The sequence below is a fragment of the Maniola hyperantus genome, unplaced genomic scaffold, assembly GCF_902806685.2.
Source record: "Maniola hyperantus unplaced genomic scaffold, iAphHyp1.2, whole genome shotgun sequence".
Classification (NCBI taxonomy): Eukaryota; Metazoa; Arthropoda; class Insecta; order Lepidoptera; family Nymphalidae; genus Maniola; species Maniola hyperantus.
In genome coordinates this window covers 14217-35997 of record NW_027188985.1, presented here as the reverse complement: position 1 = coordinate 35997, position 21781 = coordinate 14217, and the positions used below count along the sequence as shown (strand labels likewise).

General features: G+C 41.8%; 2 protein-coding genes across 3 annotated transcripts; one reads left to right on the top strand and one right to left on the bottom strand.

Annotated features, from left to right (window-relative positions):
• The first annotated feature begins 1419 nt into the window (after nt 1–1419).
• Nucleotides 1420–4399, top strand: LOC138404623 (putative nuclease HARBI1). Its single transcript, XM_069509193.1, has 6 exons — nt 1420–1836; nt 2765–2895; nt 3000–3201; nt 3458–3602; nt 3923–4169; nt 4261–4399. The coding sequence occupies exons 1-6, from the start codon at nt 1612–1614 to the stop codon at nt 4397–4399; spliced, it is 1089 nt and encodes a 362-aa protein (XP_069365294.1). The 5' UTR covers nt 1420–1611.
• A 705-nt stretch (nt 4400–5104) lies between these two features.
• Nucleotides 5105–8406, bottom strand: LOC138404624 (uncharacterized). 2 transcript variants are annotated; one of them, XM_069509194.1, is made up of 6 exons: nt 7962–8406; nt 7675–7855; nt 6895–7071; nt 6187–6423; nt 5967–6088; nt 5105–5265 (listed from the first exon to the last, which is right to left on the bottom strand). In XM_069509194.1, exons 1-6 carry the CDS (start codon nt 7994–7996, stop codon nt 5190–5192), a joined length of 828 nt encoding a protein of 275 aa, XP_069365295.1. In that variant the 5' UTR covers nt 7997–8406; the 3' UTR covers nt 5105–5189. The 2 variants fall into 2 exon arrangements, with proteins under 2 accessions (XP_069365295.1, XP_069365296.1); XM_069509195.1 differs by having other exon boundaries at nt 8164–8406.
• Nucleotides 8407–21781: the final 13375 nt, after the last annotated feature.

Here is a 21781-nt window from a genome sequence, read left to right as displayed (position 1 = left end):
CCCTCGCTGAGGAAGGCTTTACCTTCAAACGCCGGAGCGTATCGGGTTTGGCCTGGTGCCAAGGGTTCGATGCAGGCCGCGAAAATCGCCTTCTGTATCAAACCCTGTATGGTGTTCGCCTCAGCTTGGGTTAAGTCAGTCCTAGGGGTAGTTGTCACAGCCACACTCAAGTGCGATTGGACGGCTTTCGCGTAGTGGTCCTTCGCATCTCGGTTTGGTCTGTGGTCCGTTCGTGCTCGTTTATATTCCCCCCTGGGTGAGATTGAGTCGTCAAGTCTATTTCTTTTATTGGGTTGACTTGTCGACGGTCCAGGGTTGTTCTGTTCGTCGTCATTTTGTTGTGTCGTTCCCCTGTTCCGCTTCCTTAAGCGGGGGCGAGCCCGCATTTTAGGTGGGTTGGGGGATTTTTGTATGTTGTCACTGTTCGGTTTGGTTGTTGTTGTTGTTGTTGTCGTTGGGGGTCGAGCGGTGTTGGAACCGTCGGGGCCCGTTGCGCCCCGCGTCCGGATTGGGTTCCCTTCGAGGTCAGTGCGACCGCCGTCGTTCCCCCTGTCCATGACCACGGTTTGCCCAGCCCTTCCGGTGGAGGTGCTCGACTCACCCGAGGCACGTGGGTTGCGGTCAGAGACCGATTCCTGCCCGCTCGCATGTCCGTCGGCGGAACAGCCGGGGATTGCGCGAGTGTCCACGAGAGGCCGTACTCCACTTAGTGAAGGCCGTCCTTCGTTTCCTCTCGCACTTCCCCCGGCCGAGTCGCCGGCATCCGCGGTTGGGCAGTCGGGTTCTTTACGCTTCCCGCCTTTCCGGTCTACGGTCGGTCTGTCCATCTGTGCGTCAGCCTGGGTGTCCGTTTGTGGTATTGTCCGTCTGTCTGTCCTTTTTCCCTTCTTTTTCTTTTTCTGTTTGGGAGCTACGAGCGTCCATGCGCTTGCGCTAGCAGGCGCAGGGATCGCTGCGGCTAGGGAGGACAGGTCCATGTTAGTAGCAGAGGTCGTTGATTTCATCGTCATACCGATAATGTGCGGGTCTTTGCCCCCTCCTGATACGATGGGGCAGCCTGGGCCCTGGGCGCCTTCCGTAGACGACGCCTGGGTGCCAGGGTGGGATTTGGGCGTTACACCGCTACCCACCAGGAGACCAATACTGTTGTTGTGATCCGCCATTTTTTGGGTTGATGTGTTAATTGTGTAGTGTTTGTGTGCGTCTCTGTGTATAAGTGATTGTGTAGTGTGCGGGATTTTAGGGTGGTTTGTAAGGAGTTATAAAAAGGAAGGTTATTTGGATTGGAGTGGGAAGGTAGGAACACGGGAAAAGGGTTTCTAGGCTCTGCTCAGCAGGGCTAACATGAGGCCTACGAGAAAATTTTGTCTACGCATTTTGTCGTCTTATCTCTCCATGTCTACCGAAGCTAACATGGTTGCAAACGTCATTCGCCTCGTGACGTCTCAAGTAGAGATAAAGTGAATTTTTACTTATCTGTGGTATTTTTGTCTACGAGCGCTAACATGCCAACCTAATTTTCTCGACTTTTGACATTTAAAATAGCGATAATTGTCGGTGTCGTTTCTTGTGGACGAGATCACTTGTCTTCAATAGATTAACGGAATTGCGATGGCGGTTAATTTTTATAATTACTTGATATCGTTATACGAAGAGCGAGAGGCGCGCAAAATCCAGCGCAGACGAATTAGGGATGTGTGTGATCCATTTGATTTAGGCGATAGAGAGTTTCAATCGCTTTGGCGGATCTCCAAGCCGATGGCTCATTATATTGTAGGGAGACTTTCCGAGGATTTGGAGCCTCAAACCAGTGACGGCCTGCCTGTTCATCTCAAGGTAAGTGAAAATGCCTACCTACCGCTCGGAGTTATGTGTCTAAGAAGTACTTACTGAAAAAATAGTAATCTAAATATATAAAAGGAAAAGGTGACTGACTGACTGACTGATCTATCAAAGCACAGCTCAAACTACTGGACGGATCAGGCTGAAATTTTGCATGCAGATAGCTATTATGGCGTAGGCATCTGCTAAGAAAGGATTTTTGAAAAATCAACCCTAAGGGGGTGAAATAGGGGTTTAAAATTTGTGTAGTCCACGCGGATGAAGTCGCGAGCATAAGCTAGTTTTATCAATAAACAATGGAGCCTCTTTGACTCGATGTTCAAGGGAAAGGTTACTTAACGAGGTAATGAACCTTTGACTACCTATCGAAGACTTTGTGACAAGGGGTTTTTAATTATCCTATTTAAACAAAAAAGCAAATCAATGTTCTATGTAGACAACACAAGATAAGTCTTCTAAATATATAAAGGAAAAGGTGACTGACTGGCTGACTGATCTATCAACGCACAGCTGACACTACTGGACGGATCAGACAGAAATTTGGCGTGCAGATAGCTATTATGACATAGGCATCCGCTAAGAAAGGACTTTTGAAAATACAACCCCTAAGGGGATGGAATAGGGGGTTGAAATTTGTGTAGTCCACACTTGTTGATGAGTAATGAATGACACTTTCAACAAAGCAAGAAACATTTTGTACCTACACAGATGTGAACAAAAATGTAAATAAAATGTAAATTGTTGTTATTGAGAACTTCTGCAAAAAAAACGCCCTGTGAGCTAATTGATTTCTTGGAAATGGTTATTGAAATTCAAATTTCATTACTTCCTGTTTAAATTAATATAATTATTAAATTAATGACTGTGTCTTAGAGAGGATTTCGAGTTAATGTACTGATCCTAAAGAATAATGGTATTGTAGGTACTGTGCTCCATCCAATTTCTTGCCAATGGAGGGTACCAGAGGCAAGTTGGGCAAGACCACACAATGTGCCAGGCCCAAACTACTGTAAGCAGTTTTCTTGGACAATTTCTGACTTCTATTTATAGAAGGTAAAATCATTTACGTTTAAATTGTTTTCAAAAAAATATATACCTACTTCTAGTGTTTGTCTACATAAAATATACCTATGTACCTACCTACCTACAAATTTCAGACTTTTGGCTGAGTGGGTTCATTTTCCTGGCTCTGAACCAAGCCGGAGGAGTGTGGCTTCAGAGTTTGAAGCGAAATTCAATGTGCCAGGAATAGTGGGGCTCCTGGATTGTACCCACATAAAAATATTTCCCCCGTCCGGCCCACAAGGGGCCCATTATAAAAATAGAAGGAAGGATGCACACACCATTAATGTACAACTGGTATGTCTTTTTATTTCTTTTGTTTCATGTGATAAATAATATTACTTCACAACTTTCACACTGACGACACAGATAGATGGAAAATAAAGTGATCCTATAAGCACTCCTATAAGGGTTTTCCTTTGAAGTACAGAACCCTAAAAATTTTAGAATTGAGTACTGAAGGTTTGCGAAATTTGAATTATGTGTATTTCTATATTCTAAAGGGAACTGTTTACAGTTCTTTTCGCAATTCATTTTGAAGTTATTGTTATAGATCTGTGATTCTAACTGTAGAATACTCAGCGTCAATGCGCGCTATCCTGGCAGGGTGCATGATGCCTTTATATGGCATCATTCATCTATACGAGAGGAGATGAAAAGGCTGCATGACAGAAGAATCGGAAATTATTTCCTCTTGGGTAGGTCAACATACAATTTACACTTAATTAATTTAGGAAAACATTCAGACACTGTAAAAAAACTAGATAATGACGCTGAATTATTTTAATAAGTAAAAAATATATTATTCGGGGCTATAAACATATTATTAGAGCTACAGACTTAACTACCACTAGGCTATTGTTACATTATTTTAATAACTTAAATATGTTATGGTATAAACATACCATAACATATTATTTAAGTTATTAAACTTTGTATTTTCACTATGTATTAACATAGTACAAATATACACTGAAACCATGAATAATAAAGCCATTTTGATATTTTATTATTGCAGGTGATTCAGGGTATCCATTGGAACCTTGGCTAATGACCCCAATTCTGCATGCAGAACCTAACTCTCCTCAACAGAGGTACACGGATTGGCACTGCCAGGTACGGAATGCAGTGGAGAGGACAAACGGGTACCTCAAGGGTAGCCTGAGATGCCTGGGGATAGACAGAGTTCTGCACTATTCCCCAGAAAAAGCATCTGAAATTATATATGCTTGCTGCATCATTTATAATTTGATGAAGCATTTTGGGTAAGCATTTTAATAATCTCTACATAACATTATTTTGTTATTAACTGAAGGTAATGTATTTAATTTATGTAATGCTGTTATGTTTTTACAGTGTACCATTGGAGGAAGATGTGATTGCAGGAAATGCTGAGCAGTACGGAGACAATGAGCCTGGAGTGGAAGAACCTAGGCATCTCCTAAGATTCTCCCGAGCCAAACGGGAGCAACTCATCGCCAATTATTTTAACTAGCTTATACTCGTGACTTCGTCCGCGTGGACTACACAAATTTCAAACATCTATTTCACACCCTTAGAGGTGGAATTTTCAAAAATCCTTAGCGAATGCCTACGTCATAATAGCTGTCTGCATGCCAAATTTCAGCCCAAACCGTCTAGTAGTTTGAACTGTGCGTTGATAGACCAGTCAGTCAGTCACCTTTTGCTTTTATATATTTAGATTGAATGAAGATTTAAAAAAAAATCACTGGTAGTATAATATTTTATTTTGCTTTTTACAGTGTACAATTAGAGGAATATCCTGAAAATGCTGAGCAGTATGGAGACCTAGTTGAGTGGAAGAACCTAGGCACCTTCTAAGATTCTCCCAAGCCAAACAGGAACGACTCATTGCCAATTATTTCAATTGAATGAAGATTTTATCAACAATACTAACTAATAACTGTTGTAAGCTTGCACTTGTCACTAAAAATATTAAAAAAATCTTAAATAACACCTGTAACATAAATCGTCCTTCTAAATACAAAACATTATTGGCGCTGATTCTGTTGTCTTTCTTGAAACTAAATTTAGTGTATCTGCATATTTTTCTTCGTAATATTGCTAAAAAAAGGACGGAACATGAATTTTACATTTATAGACTAAATTTTAGTGCAAGCTACAAATTTAAACAATAGGCTCGTGACAGGCAGCTAAAATCATGAGGTTTGACAGCTCTTAATTAATATTAAGCTCTCAAACTGTGTCTGTCCTGTCCTTTTCATATTACTTTACATATTATAGTAAGAGGAAAATCTCTAAATTTAGTTGTGCTCAGAATTAGAGGGAGGAGGGCAGCGGAGACGGGCGGACTCTTCTTCTTTTTTGTCTTTTGCAATCCTATAACAAGATAAACACAATGTTATAAAGTACACAAACATTTAGATACTTTATTATTGGGGTGGAAGAAACTATTTTCTAAGGATGAGATCTATAGAGCGCACTGTGACTTAAGCTTAGACTTAAGACAGAGTTAAAACGAGACAGATCTCTCACACTCGTTTTAACTCAATTTTGAGTCTCAGCAAAGTTAAAATTGATTTAAAAAGATTGCACTTCTAGGTAAAAACATGAAACTGCAGTGTAATTGTTAAATATCCCTTAGGGTCCACACATTTTGGAGAAGGAGTATACTTAAGTAGTATCAGAGAGCGATAAAGACGATTATATTCAACGGTAATCTTACAGTCTATTGCAAAATAAGGCTGCTAGATTATTTTTGTTTTATAATAATATATGTGAATCACTTGGAGGATTTGATTGTACTTGTCCTTCTCCAAAATATGTGGACCCTGCGGACCCTGTGGTGGATGCTGCGGACCGAGCTGTGGATCATGCTGTCCTAGTATCACCATATATACCTGCTGTACGAAGATTTGCTAACATCGCCGCGCCGCTAGAAGGCGGCAATCATTCGCCGGCATGGCATCTGCGGTGGCTTCCATAGTGTCTCAGCATAATGTTTAATGTGTCAATAGATTTTGTGAATAAAAGTTAAAATGATAAAAAAACCCTTACAATTACAATACATTAATGCTTACAAGTAAGAAAGGTGCCTTTGTGCTGTGATGGCCGCTTCTCGTCGTAAAGCGTTTGCTTCTGCGCGTTGAACATTTGCTGCTTCGCGTAACACATTTGCTTGTTTGCGTAATGCGTTCGCTGCCTTAAACCAAACAAATATACAATAGACTGTAGCTACACCATCAACAAAGTATGGATATAAAGGCAGAATACATTTGTCCATTCTAAAGATTATCTTACTTTTGCTAAATTATTGCTCTCCAATTGAGCTGCTAAAAATCGATCATGTGGCAAGACTTTTCGAGCTCGGCTCTTTTGACCGCTTGGTGGTGCTGGGCGCTGACCAGTTTGTGGTCCTTGTTGCTGTGGAACCACATTTTGCATGCCCGAGGTGCTGGGGAATGCCACCGGTTCTAGTGCATGTTCTGCTTGCAACTGGCCAAGAGCTGGCAGTGGAGTTGTGGTCTCCTGAGTGAACTAAAAGAAAGAGGAAAGTAAACACAGTTAAATACAATAGGTACTCAGTGTAAATTCTAACTTTTAGTATTTAGCTATGCTTTAACAAATTATGCAAAATTGAAAAAATAAATGTTTAGAAATAGATTTAGAGCCTGCAATGTGCATAGCCGTGGTAGTCTAGCGGTTAACAAGTCCTATTTGGGAGTCGGGTTGAGGTTGTGGGTTTGATCGTGGGCATGCAAATCAACTTTTCAAAGTTATGAGCTTTTTAAGCAATTTAAATATCACTTTAACTATGAAAGAAAACATTGTGAGGAAACCTGCATGCGTGAGAGTTTTCTGTGTTCTCAAAGGCGTGTGAAGTCTGCCAATCTGCACAGGGCCAGCGTGGTGAACTATGGCCTAGGGTCTAGATCCTTTTCAATCTGAGAAGAGACTCAGTAGCGGGGCGATGATGGGTTGATCATAATATATGTATATATTTCTTACACCAATTGGTGACTCCTCAGGACCACAACCCACTGCCATTTCCTGGCCAATTGTATTCAGAACATGCACTGCATTGTCTGAAATTTGTGGAATCTCCACGCAATTCCCGGTGGCATTCCGGGCCTTTGTTGAGGCTCCACCCTCTTCTCGGGCCTTGCGTTTCTGGTCACGCCAGCACTTGAAACAAAAAGTTGTTAAATTAATGCACTTCTCTGTATATCTTAAGGAAATTGCTATAGTATATGAATGAATATTTATGTTCAACATAACTTTTAGATTTTGACAAATATAGCATTGATTTATTACATATATCATATATTTGCACTTACAGTTGCAGTGCAAATTAACCTCTGTCCAGTGAATATTAACGAATTATCAAAATAGTAGTCATGTTTTCTATAGTGGACTATTTACAATGTTAATCACTACAAAATTTTATATCTCTACTAGCTTATGCTCGCTACTTCGTCCGCGTGGACTACATAAATTTCAAACCCCTATTTAACCCATTTAGGGGTAGGATTTCGAAAAATCCTTTCTTAGTGGATACCTACTCTTTACAAAGAACACACCCTCCAAATTTCATGTCTCTAGGACCAGTGGTTTAGGTGTAGGTCAGTCAGTCAGTCAGGACTTTGAATTTTATATATACAGATAAATACGTATCTCAGCAACTTGAAATTACTTACAGATATATTATGTAAAGTGCAAATAAACCTCTTTCCAGTGAATTCCTCTAGTCACTGATGCAAATGAAAACAGGTAGGTACTTCAACTTACAATTTTCCATTGCTCCACCGATCTCTGCGGGCCGAGCTCGTCTAGCTCGCGCTTCAACTTTTCCCACTGGGAATTACAACTGGACGCCCCTAAAGGCGTCCTATAATCCCCAGCAGCAAATGCTGGGTGGCCGGCCATAAACTGGCACAAATAGGCGATTTGTGCCTTGTTGCTTCTGATACTGAAACATAGTGGTTTAATTAATTCATGTTTGACTCCATATTAAGTAGGTAGGTTACTAGGTACACTTAATAATATCCATAATATCATCAAATTAATTTACTTACAACTTCTTATTATTTTCCATTTTCAAAACGTTCATTAAAATTGTGAATAATTGTTTTCGTGGTAAGTACTTAAATATGCGCTGTATTTTCAAAAACAACCTTAAAACAAGTTCTCAATGTCATTATGTCAAATGTCAATGTTAAAACGTCAAATTCAATACGTCAAATTGTCATAAAACGTCATTTTTAAACACAGACTCACCACAGACAAAACTGAATCTGATGGTTTCAGACAAAAATGAATGAACGAAATCGGTGTTGCAACATTAGAATATCGTATGATTTTGGTAAACCGCAACATCGGTTTGTCTACGCGAGAATGTCAAGTCTTCGACGAGAATATTGCCTCTCGTGCCGACCATGTTAGTGTAAACGGGAAAACAGTAGACATCGACAAGATGTCTCTCTCTCTTCGCGAGATATCTCATGCGGCACATGTTAGCCGTGCTGGTGTTGGGAGTGGTACCTTAGCAGTTCCTTCTTGTCCAGGGTCCTATGGACACCGGCAATCCGCAACCCCGCCGACCCGCCCGGTTGCATGAAGGAATGCCTCGTTTAGCCTAACTAGCGAATGGAACGTGGCCGCCTGATGACGGCTGAGACCCAGACCATTAACTAGCTCTGCCACGCCGGGCAGTAGTTACTAGATTGTTCCTCATCTCGATTCTAGTGTAATCCTCGATTCCACACATTAGTCCACATTCACTCAGCGCTTGTAGATATGAGTCAGTGTATTAGGAATTATTTTTTAGGTCGATGTTTGTGTCACCAAGGAGGAGTATGTTATGTTTATGATGAAAGTTTGATATATGCTTGCGTAATTCCGTAGCGAAAATAACCTTGTTCGTAGACGGGGGCCGGTAAACTGCACACACGATTGCATCTTGGTCGAGACCTAGTTGTAATAGACCTGTAACGTTTTCAAATGTTGTGCTTTTATACTGGATCGGCGTAAATTTTAGGTAGTTTTTCGTGTAAATAATAATAAATAAATAAATAATAAATAAATAATCTTTTATTTGGGACCATAGCGCACAGTACAAAACAGAACAACACCAGACAAACGTACATAAACAAAACAAAAAACACAACAAAAAACAAAGCATGAAGACAAAAAGATCACAAATACTTAACTAATACGTACGGTTTTCCATGCATTTCAACCGAGAAAATCACCGCACTTACTTAGCTCCTATAGATAGTGTTCGACTGTACGTGTATAGAGGCGGCGATCTTCCCAGCCGAATTGCATGGAATTACAGTAAAATTAATCTAAAATAAAATAAAATAAATGTCTGACATAAACCCGAATGCGTGTCTGTGGCGCATAACTGTCCCAAAAAAGGGAATGCCACCACCTTTCTTTTTTGTCCGCAACTTTGAGTGCATGTAATATCCGGTGATATTATACAAATGAACAATATTATCGGATATCCCAACTTCTGTAATAATTATCATATCTAGTGGGAAAGAACAATTGTGAATTACTTGTAAGAGTTGAGCAAAGTTTTTGATAAGCGATCTTATATTTATATGTAAACAGGTGAAGTTAAGATTACTATTTGTGGGTAGATATGAAAAGAAATGGTCAATTGACTTCCAATCGTAGATTTCCTTAATTTTTGACATCTTATACCTTAATAAAATAACACTTAATGAATAGGTATGCTATAAAAGTAAGTACTAATGTGGGTGGGTACGTGTACCAACTAAGTCCACTGTTATTATTCACTGGTTTTGCTTCACTACTAGTTCAATATCATTTAAGCATCGAATGTAGAAGATTTTGCTATTATTTGTTTTTCTAGCACATACCTTTCCGTCCTTACACCATATGAACTGAAAAGAGTTTCGCAATTGTTGTTTTGCATTAAAAAGAAGGGTCTTAGTGTATTTGGTTAGGGCCTCTCTCACAATCAAGCGATTTTCGGCCTTTTCCTTTACCACATTAGGTATCACATTTCCTATAGAGATACCTTTGTCCTTGTAAGATGTAATCCATTTGTTGCGTGGACCTATCTTATCATTCTCAGCTTTTTCATTATTAATGTTAACCTTTTCTTTAAAAGGTTCTGTGTTTTGTGTTAAATCTATTACGGGTATAGAAGTTACATTTCCTATTATTTTTGGATAAAAGTAAGTTATATTTTTAATTATGACAGAAACATCTTCATTTGCCGATTTACTCGATGTGGTACTTGTGTCTTGTGAATCTGTTTTCCAAGTTGTTAGTTTAAATTCATCTTGCGACTGTGACAGGTCTTGATACATGGCTGGTATATCTTCTCTCTTCCATTGCAGTTTTTCTTTCTGATTCTCTGTTAATTTTCTACGGTTAAATTTCCAGTTTGATTTGACAACGACGAACTCTTCTCCGTTTTCTATAACAGTGCCTGTTATACTGGTTACCTTTTTTGATTTCTTTGCAGCCTTACCACTTGCGGTAGGAAATGTTTTTGAATCATCATTTTGTTTAGGGGTTAGATTTACTGAATTAGGCACTTCAATAATTTCAAATGCTTGGACTACATCCTCAGCAATATCAGCACGATTTTTATTAAATAAATAAAATAAAATAAATAAAAATAAAAATCCTTTAATTCGACCATAAAACACGATCATAATTTGTTAGTAATAACACACACCTTAAAAACTAATGTTAGTAATCTTATAACTATTTACCTAATCCTAATACTATATCTAAGACAGGCTTGATTGGTCAGCACGTGCACCATATGACAATGGTTCAGGTACTGACAATCAAACCTGTCAGCAAATGCCCTCAGGATGCCACTGGAGCTAGCTCGTACCCTGCGCACCAGGGATGTGCACCGTTTACGCATTAAAATGCTGAATATGAATCGCACTCAATTTTAACACACCACACAACTGTCTGCTTTGCCCTAAGCGTCATAATAAAAGAATACCTCACCACTGGGTTATTACACAGCTCCCCGATTTGGAGGCAGACATCTTAACCACTACGCTATCACTGCTCTTAATCAAAGATTACTAATTATGAAAATAGTAACTAATAAATTATTTGCCTACTTACTTATATTATGCTATAAATAACTCAAAAAGTCTAATGTGATATTTTTGGTTTTTTTTATAAAGAATATTTGCAAGTTTATTATGCTGACTAATAATCCCCCTTTTCTTTTCAACTAAGCGTAAAGCTTGTGCTAGGAGTAGGTACGACAATAGTGCAATGGGTGGGGTTTGAACCGGCGACCTTTCAGATTTCAGTCCGCTCCTCTAACCGTTGAGCTGTCGAGGCTCCGATAACACTCTGGGCTGTTCATAGTAGAACAAGTAGGGTTCTAGGGTTAAGGTAAATGCCTTCACAACTTCTTCAGTGCCTGTTCTGCAATCTCCACTTGATATCCAAGCAGGCCCACTCCATTGCGGTCGACTTCAAGGCGTTGCTTCTCATAACTTTGTGCCCCCACGTTCCCCTCGTTGGCTTCTAGGAGGCCAGAGTGTTTATAGGCACTTCTCTATTGGAGACTTCTTCATCATTAACGTATGGAATAGATACCTAGGTATCGAAGTGAGAATTTTGTCTAATTTGTTATTGTAATTTGTTCTCGTAAAATTCGTAATTTGTCGTAACTGACATTGACACCACTGTCACTTGTCACTTGTTTATTTATATTTTAACTGGTTTACGGCTCTGGGTTCTAACTTGTCACTTATTTGACACTTGAAACGCAGACTTGTAGGAAAAAGCATAATCCAAGAGGATAAACATAAGAAAAAATAAGTCCACTAACGCCACCTATTGTCGAGAAGTAGTAAGCTTCATTTTCTGAGACTATTTTGTTATTTTGTTATTAGAGTTAGCTTATCATTAGTGTGAAGTTTTATTTTTGTGTTCTTTTTAAATCAAATTAGTCCAAAACAATAATAATATTATATACTTATAATAAAACTGTAACAGGTCAAATTCTGTACATTGAAGATATTTTGAAATTTTTTTTTCGAGGGCACTCTATAATCGATACTGAACCCAAAACTGTAATTTTTTTCATTTTTTATAGGTACTTATAATAAAACTGTAACAGGTCAAATTCTGTACATTGAAGATATTTTGAAAATTTTTTTTCGAGGGCACTCTATAATCGATACTGAACCCAAAACTGTAATTTTTTTCATTTTTGTCTGTCTGTCTGTATGTTTTTTTTATTTATTTTTACTTTTATTTTTACTTTAGACGCCGACTACACCACACACACATATCAATCATTTAAACACATAATATAAACATACACACAACATAATATCTATTTTATTAGTCTTCACTACAAAATTAGATAGGCATAAAAAACCGGCTGCGAGGTGCAAGCGTTGACCTAATTACATTACTCGAACAGTCCGAAACTGCACTCGACGCGGAGCGCGCGACGCCTGTCCGCGCGACGCACGTGGCATTATTTACGCGATCTTATGTGTCGTACCGTTTTGTGATCTTTTACGTGAATTTAGGTGTAAAACTAATGTGGTTGTAGTATAGAAACCGATGTGCATGCGTTGTATAACCGTATATCACTATTTACCTTCTCGAAATATAGTAATATTTACTAAATCTTTATTATGGGCATTTTCATTGCTAGTGATGTGTCACGTAATCATTGAATACCACTAGTACCACCCATATAGGAACGCGGCTCCGGTGCGCGTGCTACCACCGAGACTGGCTTGCGCCTTACTCCATCTGCAAGAATCACCCTTTCGCCAGCTGACAAATCCCTGAGCGGAGTCGCATGTTTATCAAAATATGCATTTGTATAAGCAGAGACTGAAGTGGGAGAAAAACTTGATTTCTCTATAAATAAAAACTTTTGGGGAATCGAGTGGAAACCGGTAACGAGTTTAATCCTTGTGCTTTAATTTGTGGATGAATTATTGTTTTGGTACGACATCTGTGATTGTGTATGTGAATTTGGCTGACCCTGCAAAGACGATAAAGACGCACAAATTTTATAAGGCAGCTAAAACTAACTGAAAATTTTGAAGTAAAATGAGAGTTAATCATGAGCACAAATATTGAATCTGAATTTCCATCATCAACACCAAACGATGAGTCAGATGGTGAGAAAGAATTTGATGCTCTAGATACCAATGATCAAGCCGAAGAGGATGATCAACAGCAAGGAGAGCACCAGGATGTTAGAGAGCCTGTAAAAACAGATGTTGCTGATTTATTAGCACGGCTGCAATCTACCGGAGCATTTTCCTACAAGTCTGCGTTTCAAGTGTCAAATAAGTGACAAGTTAGAACCCAGAGCCGTAAACCAGTTAAAAAATAAATAAACAAGTGACAAGTGACAGTGGTGTCAATGTCAGTTACGACAAATTACGAATTTTACGAGAACAAATTACAATAACAAATTAGACAAAATTCTCACTTCGATACCTAGGTATCTATTCCATACGTTAATGATGAAGAAGTCTCCGATAGAGAAGTGCCTATAAACACTCTGGCCTCCTAGAAGCCAACGAGGGGAACGTGGGGGCACAAAGTTATGAGAAGCAACGCCTTGAAATCGACCGCGATGGAGTGGGCCTGCTTGGATATCAAGTGGAGATTGCAGAACAGGCACTGAAGAAGTTGTGAAGGCATTTACCTTAACCCTAGAACCCTACTTGGTCTACTATGAACAGCCCAGAGTGTTATCGGAGCCTCGACAGCTCAACGGTTAGAGGAGCGGACTGAAATCTGAAAGGTCGCCGGTTCAAACTAGAGGTGATTCATTTATTCATTAACCTGTTAATTTAACACATATTAAAGTTTGTTGATTACATTCGATACTAAAAGTTAACAATTTTAAATAAAAAAATATTAATAAATCAAAAAATACATAATATTATACCTAATTATGTCCCATACCTACGTTCTAAGTAGCTGCAGTAGGTAGGTAGGTAGCGCGAAGATTCCAGGAAATTAAAATTCGAAGCGGGCGCGCGGTGCAGTGGGGTGGGGAATGAACAGCACAGTTGCAAAACGCGCGCGCGCCGAGACATACCGAAGGCGACCGAAACCGATTACGTCACGCGATATCCGCGAGTCCGCAACAAGTAGTCGGTTAAAAATACCGATGTATTGAATATGGTTAAAAATAGCAAGTCAACTAATGTTTAATACCACCTCATCGATATGATAATAAATTTAGCATATCAGTTAGCAAATGATTTGTTGTTCCCATCGAATACATACAAAGTGTTATCAAATAAGTTAAATAATTTTGTTGTTAATTTTGTTGATGTTTTGATTTGATACACAAATAATACATAAGTTAAATAACTTTGTTGTTATTTGTTGATGTTTTGATTATTAACGATAGTGCGCGTTGGTAGACTTTTTACTAGTTTATTTTATTTCGGTAATTTGATGATGATGACTTTATTAAAAAAAAGGATTTTTGGCATTCCTTCTCTCGTTATGAAATAAAGTTGGTAGGTAGGTATTGAGTATTAGTTAGCATTCGTTTTTCGTGTTTAAGTAGGTACCTACTTCTTTAGCAGGTATAACATGATATATGGCAGGTTTTAACTTTTATATAATTTATCGAGGTTCGAATTAAAATTCAAAATTCAAGTGAGAATTTATGTACCTAGTAAGTTAGGTAGGTACCTACCTAGATAACTTAAATTGATTTTATATACTTATTTAAGTAGGTAATCCATACTTGTTCATATTTAGTATTATAAATGCGAAAGTGTGTCTGTCTGTCTGTCTGCTAGTCTTTCACAGCTCATCCGTTCAACCGATTTTGACGAAATTTCTGACAGAGATAAACAACACAGAACGACAAGATTCTTGTCGTTCATAAGATAGCTTGCATTCCAGGGAAAGACAGGCTACTTTTTGTCCCGGAAAATCATAAGAGTTCCCACGGGATTTTTATAAACCTAAATCCACGCGGATGAAGTCGCGGGCATCATCTAGTCTATACTAATATTATATTATTATACATTTAGGTACAGAAGTAAAATTCAATTAAAAAAAACACAATTTATTAACACAAAACCAAATACTTTTACAATTATCAAACTTTTAATGATTGGAACAAAATTTAACACGAAAGACACAAAAAGTAAAAGTCAGTAATAAAGAAAAACATAATTCAAACCAGACCACGATGAATACAGCACAAAAATCAGTAGCGAAATGAGCCCAGTGCTCGCGCGCGCTCAGCTTTTATAGCTAAGCTCATTAAGAGAGGTGGCGTGACCTAAGACGGCCTCTCCTGACTATGCGGCGTCCTCGCCCGCCAAAATAGCCAGAAAAGGTCGTGAGATCTTCTCTGCGGAGACTTGCAGCTGGTGCCGCAACGCTGTCGGCGTGCGGTGCGCGAGGGGAGACCGGTGAGGAGCTCGCCGAATGGAGCGATGCCTCTGCCTCTACCGCGTAAGGTGCCGGGGCAGACTCAGGTGCGGAAGGGGGACCAGCACCTGGGCCAACTACTTCATAGTCATCACCTGAAATTAGCTTCGATATAGCACAACTCCATAGCTATAAATGGTAACACAATGGGTAAGCAATTCGAAATGCGACTTAGTATTAGCTAGACATGTAGATAAATCATTTAGTTTTATGGGGTGTCCCTATCACCCAGAGGAGGTGACACCTAACAACCTATGAGACGTCTCAAACCTAGCGCGCGCTTCTTCTCATCATCTTCAGACCGCCAGACTCGGGGAACGGTCTCACACCGCCAGACTCGGGCAACGGTCTATGAAGCAGGAACTTGAGGTGACCATCATCAGACCACCAGACTCGGGCAACGGTCTCAGACCACCAGACTCGGGCAACGGTCTATGGAGCAGGAACTTGAGATGACCATCATCAGACCACCGGGCTCGGGCAACAGTCTATGAAAGTGCATCTCAACCAGCCACCGTTGAACTTCCCTTGAGGAGTAAAGCATTACCGTGATTTGTTTAGTCATAGCACAAAAATAGATGTCGTGGATCAGTCCGTAAGTAGATAAGTACGTAAGGGAGCAAGCAAGGCCTTTTTAGTTAGGAGGGTGAGAGTTTTGGGGCTATGATTAACAAAATCACGACTTTCATCTTCACCACCACAAAGTAGTCAACAAGCTGAACTCATACTTGAAGAAAGCAGTACACGCGTCCAGGCGCCACTCTCCCCGCCAGGGCACCATGCCCTCCACTGCCACCTGTAGTCGTGCCATACGACCCACTCAGCAGCTCCAGCTCGTAGCGGCTGCTTGGCAGGGTATTCAGGACCTTGTATGGCCCCCGCATACCAGGATCAAGTTTCCCCGTGTACTGGGAGTACTTGATCACAAACACCATGGCTCCAGCCTGAAACACACGAGGCGGACAACGATTCTGATTATCATAGGCATCCCTGCCAGGCACGATATCAATCTGGAGATCAAGCCGTACAGTTTCAGCAACCACACTGTTGTCTACTGGTGAGGAACTCTAGAGATCTGCTTGTTTGATATACAAACCAGGCAGTGAGCCACATACTTAACTACGACCTGAAGTAGCCCAGGAAACCAGAAGTACTTCGGGATCAGGTTCAGAGCCTTTTAGGCAAAGACTTGCAGCAGACGACGGTATCACAACTACCACGCTTCCGCTCCTACTGGTGAGTAGCGGTAATAGAGCGTAACACTTTAATACCGATGAGAGTCTAGCTGTCCCACTTACAGATACTCGACGAGCTTGTCCTGATCTGCGACCTGCACCATCTGAGCCCAGTTGCTCGGCTTGGTGATGCTGTTGACTTAAAGGGTTGCAGCTAAAATAGTCGCCATAACACATCATCGTGCGCTTTTGGTACTCAAAGTCGAAGATGAAGTCATGGAAATAAATCCACATACGAGTAACGCGCGGCAGTGCGGCCTTCTTACGCTCGGTGGCTGTGAAAGCGTTGTAGTTGGTCACACCCATAAACTGAAGACAAACCAAATGGTGGCGCAAGTGTTGACTGCCAACGCTCCCAGCACGTAGGAGTACTACCTACTCACTGCACCGTGGGTAAATTAGCAAAGATTGCTACCTTGGACTCAGTGGTGAGTCGCTCAGTGATGTTCTGACGTATCTTTTCCTGTTCAGGGCCTCAATGAAAAGGAACCTCTTTTTTTCGTCAAACGTGCAAGGCAGGCTGTCTGAATAGCATACTCCTCAACGTAGCGCCGAAAGTACCCAGCTAGATCTTAGATTGCCAGATTTGTTTAATGTACTCAAGGGGTAAGGACTTTTACCTACGTTATGGCCTTGTCCTAAAGACTCGGCCTCGCCTGACCCTAACAAATGAATCTCATAAAAATGGTAAACTCGGAAACAATCGGTAACGGGAATTATCAGATTTTCTAAAAGAGTTGAATCTACCCACGTTACATTATTTACGAACACACTACAGTGCGTCGCTGGCTAGCATGTCATACGAAACACCTTCAAGTCCAAGACGGTATGCGTAGGTCACGTGCTTTAATACAACACGTGCCTATCGAAATCATGGACACTAACTTTAAAAAAAGAACATTCTCACCAATCAGCTCGTACAAGGGCTTGGCAGCGCTTGTGTTGCCCCACGATGCGCATGGCATCGTGCCACAATACCAGTGAGCTGAAACGTTCACGAAGGGCGCCGAAGCTTGGAGCAGCATGCGCGGTTTGGTGCCGCGACACCAGTGAGCCCCATGCTCGCGAGAGGCACCATAGCCCGCAGCGGCGCACGCAGCGCAGTACCACCAGCGCGCCGTCTCGTTCGCCAAGAGCGCAGAAAAGCGCGGCAGCGGCGCGGCACGTCGCAGCAACGCCAGCGCAGCGTCACGCTCGTGCAGAGCGCAGAAAGGCGCGGCGGCGGCGCGGCACGGCGCAGCAACGCCAGCGCACCGTCACGCTCGTGCAGAGCGCAGAAAGGCGCGGCGGCGGCGCGGCACGGCGCAGCAACGCCAGCGCAGCGTCACGCACGTGCAGAGCGCAGAAAGGCGCGGCAGCGGCGCGGCACGGCGCAGCAACGCCAGCGCACCGTCACGCTCGTGCAGAGCGCAGAAAGGCGCGGCGGCGGCGCGGCACGGCGCAGCAACGCCAGCGCACCGTCACGCTCGTGCAGAGCGCAGAAAGGCGCGGCAGCGGCGCGGCACGGCGCAGCAACGCCAGCGCACCGTCACGCTCGTGCAGAGCGCAGAAAGGCGCGGCAGCGGCGCGGCACGGCGCAGCAACGCCAGCGCACCGTCACGCTCGTGCAGAGCGCAGAAAGGCGCGGCGGCGGCGCGGCACGGCGCAGCAACGCCAGCGCACCGTCACGCTCGTGCAGAGCGCAGAAAGGCGCGGCAGCGGCGCGGCACGGCGCAGCAACGCCAGCGCAGCGTCACGCACGTGCAGAGCGCAGAAAGGCGCGGCAGCGGCGCGGCACGGCGCAGCAACGCCAGCGCACCGTCACGCTCGTGCAGAGCGCAGAAAGGCGCGGCGGCGGCGCGGCACGGCGCAGCAACGCCAGCGCACCGTCACGCTCGTGCAGAGCGCAGAAAGGCGCGGCAGCGGCGCGGCACGGCGCAGCAACGCCAGCGCAGCGTCACGCACGTGCAGAGCGCAGAAAGGCGCGGCAGCGGCGCGGCACGGCGCAGCAACGCCAGCGCACCGTCACGCTCGTGCAGAGCGCAGAAAGGCGCGGCGGCGGCGCGGCACGGCGCAGCAACGCCAGCGCACCGTCACGCTCGTGCAGAGCGCAGAAAGGCGCGGCGGCGGCGCGGCACGGCGCAGCAACGCCAGCGCACCGTCACGCTCGTGCAGAGCGCAGAAAGGCGCGGCAGCGGCGCGGCACGGCGCAGCAACGCCAGCGCACCGTCACGCTCGTGCAGAGCGCAGAAAGGCGCGGCGGCGGCGCGGCACGGCGCAGCAACGCCAGCGCAGCGTCAGGCCAGAGCATAGCCAGCCTCGCTCTCATGCAGAATTCCAAAGCCCGCAGCCAAGCGTGCAGCATTGCGTCGGAACATTCGAGAAAAGAAAGATAAATGTGAGCACTATGTTCGACTATGTTCGAATCGTGTTCGAATATAAGTATTTCCCAGTTGGTTTAGTACAGTCCTTATTACGACAGATCCACCTATTCATACAACGATCTAACACCACATGAAGACTGATTTCTAATCTTGTGGAAACTCAATTTGTTATCTCGTGGCAAAAATAATTGTTTAGCAAAAACTCATCTACCTACATTACGGTTACTCTTTTTACAAAAAGAACACTGAACTGCATCAAAACCGATGTTTTTGGTTTTCGATAACTTTTAACTTTTCGCACAGTAGGTACACTCTGTGATCCTAATTTTCACTCAGAAAACCGCGTGATTGGAAAGTACTATGACTAAGACTACGCTTTCTAGTCTTAAACTGCGAGTTTAAATTGCGGGTATCTTGGTGAGATACTTCATGAAGTGACTAATGGACCGACATAGATGTTCTTAATCTCAATGTCTACCTCTCGTGGGCACAGTGGAATAAATTCCGTTTTAAAATTGATCTAAGACTGATCATAACAAAAACCTTTTGTACAAGTTCCACTTTACGAAACTACCTCCCGGCTATGCCATCGGTTGAGGTTACGAACATGATCAACTTTTTTACACCATGCATCAACATCATTAAAAATCGAGACCAAAAATAAAGACATCTACGTTCCACTAATTGTACGACACCGACTAGCACGCCTTTGTTCATTATTCAATTTACGTGAATTACTTTTATACTTAAATCGATTAGTAGATTTAGACGACGGCATTATTAATTCACAAAAACACGTAGGGTAGACGTGAAAACTTTTAGACAAAAATTCAATTTGGATAAACACACTTGAACTAGATACGTTCGCGTGGCCAATACGTGCTTAGCCATAAAGCCAAAGGTTTAGGTACTTGATTTTAAAGATTTAATTGCAGTGACTTCATCTTGTGCGGAACAAGGTGCGGAAACGGGAGTGTTGCATTCTGTTTGAACGGTCACAGTGTTACGGAGACGATAAATATTACACTCGCGTGTAGTTACTACCGAGGTTAAACTATTTTCGACAAGTCTCGACACGTTTTCCTATCGCGGAGTATTGAGTGTAACGTTTGGATAAAAACACGACTAAGTGCGTGATCTCGCGACCTATATCTAGGCCCTGCTGTTTCACATCAACGTGGTCTGCTTCGAAAACTTCGAGTTTGATCACGGCACATCACGGCTACGATCGCGGTTACGATACCCGCGATCCGACATTGTACAAGAAAAACAACAAAAATTTAAAGGTTAGAATTTTGTTCCAATTTAAGCAAACTGATTGTCAGTGACTAGATTTTAACTATAGTGGGCTATTGAATAGGAATCCCACTTCTGAATTTAGGTACAGAAGTAAAATTCAATTAAAAAAAACACAATTTATTAACACAAAACCAAATACTTTTACAATTATCAAACTTTTAATGATTGGAACAAAATTTTACACGAAAGACACAAAAAGTAAAAGTCAGTAATAAAGAAAAACATAATTCAAACCAGACCACGATGAATACAGCACAAAAATCAGTAGCGAAATGAGCCCAGTGCTCGCGCGCGCTCAGCTTTTATAGCTAAGCTCATTAAGAGAGGTGGCGTGACCTAAGAATACATATAATATTATAAATGCGAAAGTGTGTCTGTCTGTCTGCTATCTTTTCATGACCCAACGGTTTACATCCCGGGGTGGTGAATAGAGTAAATGATGGTGGTGTCGATAATAACAGAATATGGAAACAAATTGATTCAGTAATAATATCATCAATTGCTCCAAAGACGGCGGAAACCAAAGCTCAAGAGGAGCTAGACATGTTTTTGAAGGAGACTGTAGTAAATAGAAAAGTTTGCCCTTTGACGTGGTGGAAAACCCACCAATTAATATTATATCCAGTGCAATACAAAATTTTCAAAACCAAGTGTAACATACTGGTTAGTTCGGTGCCGTTTGAGAGGGCATTTTCGAAGGCGGGCTATATCATTAATGATAGAAGGACTCGCCTCAGTACATCAAAGGTGGCCCAAATCATGTTTCTAAATGTAAATAAAATCTATTAAGTAAATGCTAAAAAAAATCCAAAAAAAAGTAGAAAAAAATTCTAAATGTCAATAAAATCTATTAAATTAAAAAAAACCTAAAACAAATAAAAAACAAGTTAAAAAAAATAAAACGTAAGTAATGTAAGATAAAATCAATGAACTTCTAAATACGCCTAGGCAGTAGGCACTGATGGGTAGCTAGACAGTCCTAAGCCTGTTTAAGTATGAAGGGAATTTCATTTTTTTTAACCGTTATATTTATAACGTATTTATTTATCGATATTTTTTTTTAACAATTGTTTTTAGCATATTATGAACATTTAACAGTATTTGACACCACTAGTTCAAACCCCACCCATTGCACTATTGTCGTACCTACTCCTAGCACAAGCTTTACGCTTAGTTGAAAAGAAAAGGGGGATTATTAGTCAGCATAATAAACTTGCAAATATTCTTTATAAAAAAAACCAAAAATATCACATTAGACTTTTTGAGTTATTTATAGCATATCTCAAAAAGTCTAATGTGATATTTTTGGTTTTTTTTTATAAAGAATATTTGCAAGTTGTAGCGCGCCAACGTTGTAAAAAAACATTGGGACGACCGTGACTCGCCCTAAAACAAAAGCGCACATGCATCGTAATTTATTGCCACCGACGGGTCGGACATTACGTAGTCTGCAGTGCTCGAAATCCAAGAAATAACCCGCAAACACAGCCCTTAGGCTATCCATCACGCCTGAGATGAGCAAAGCGCGACGGG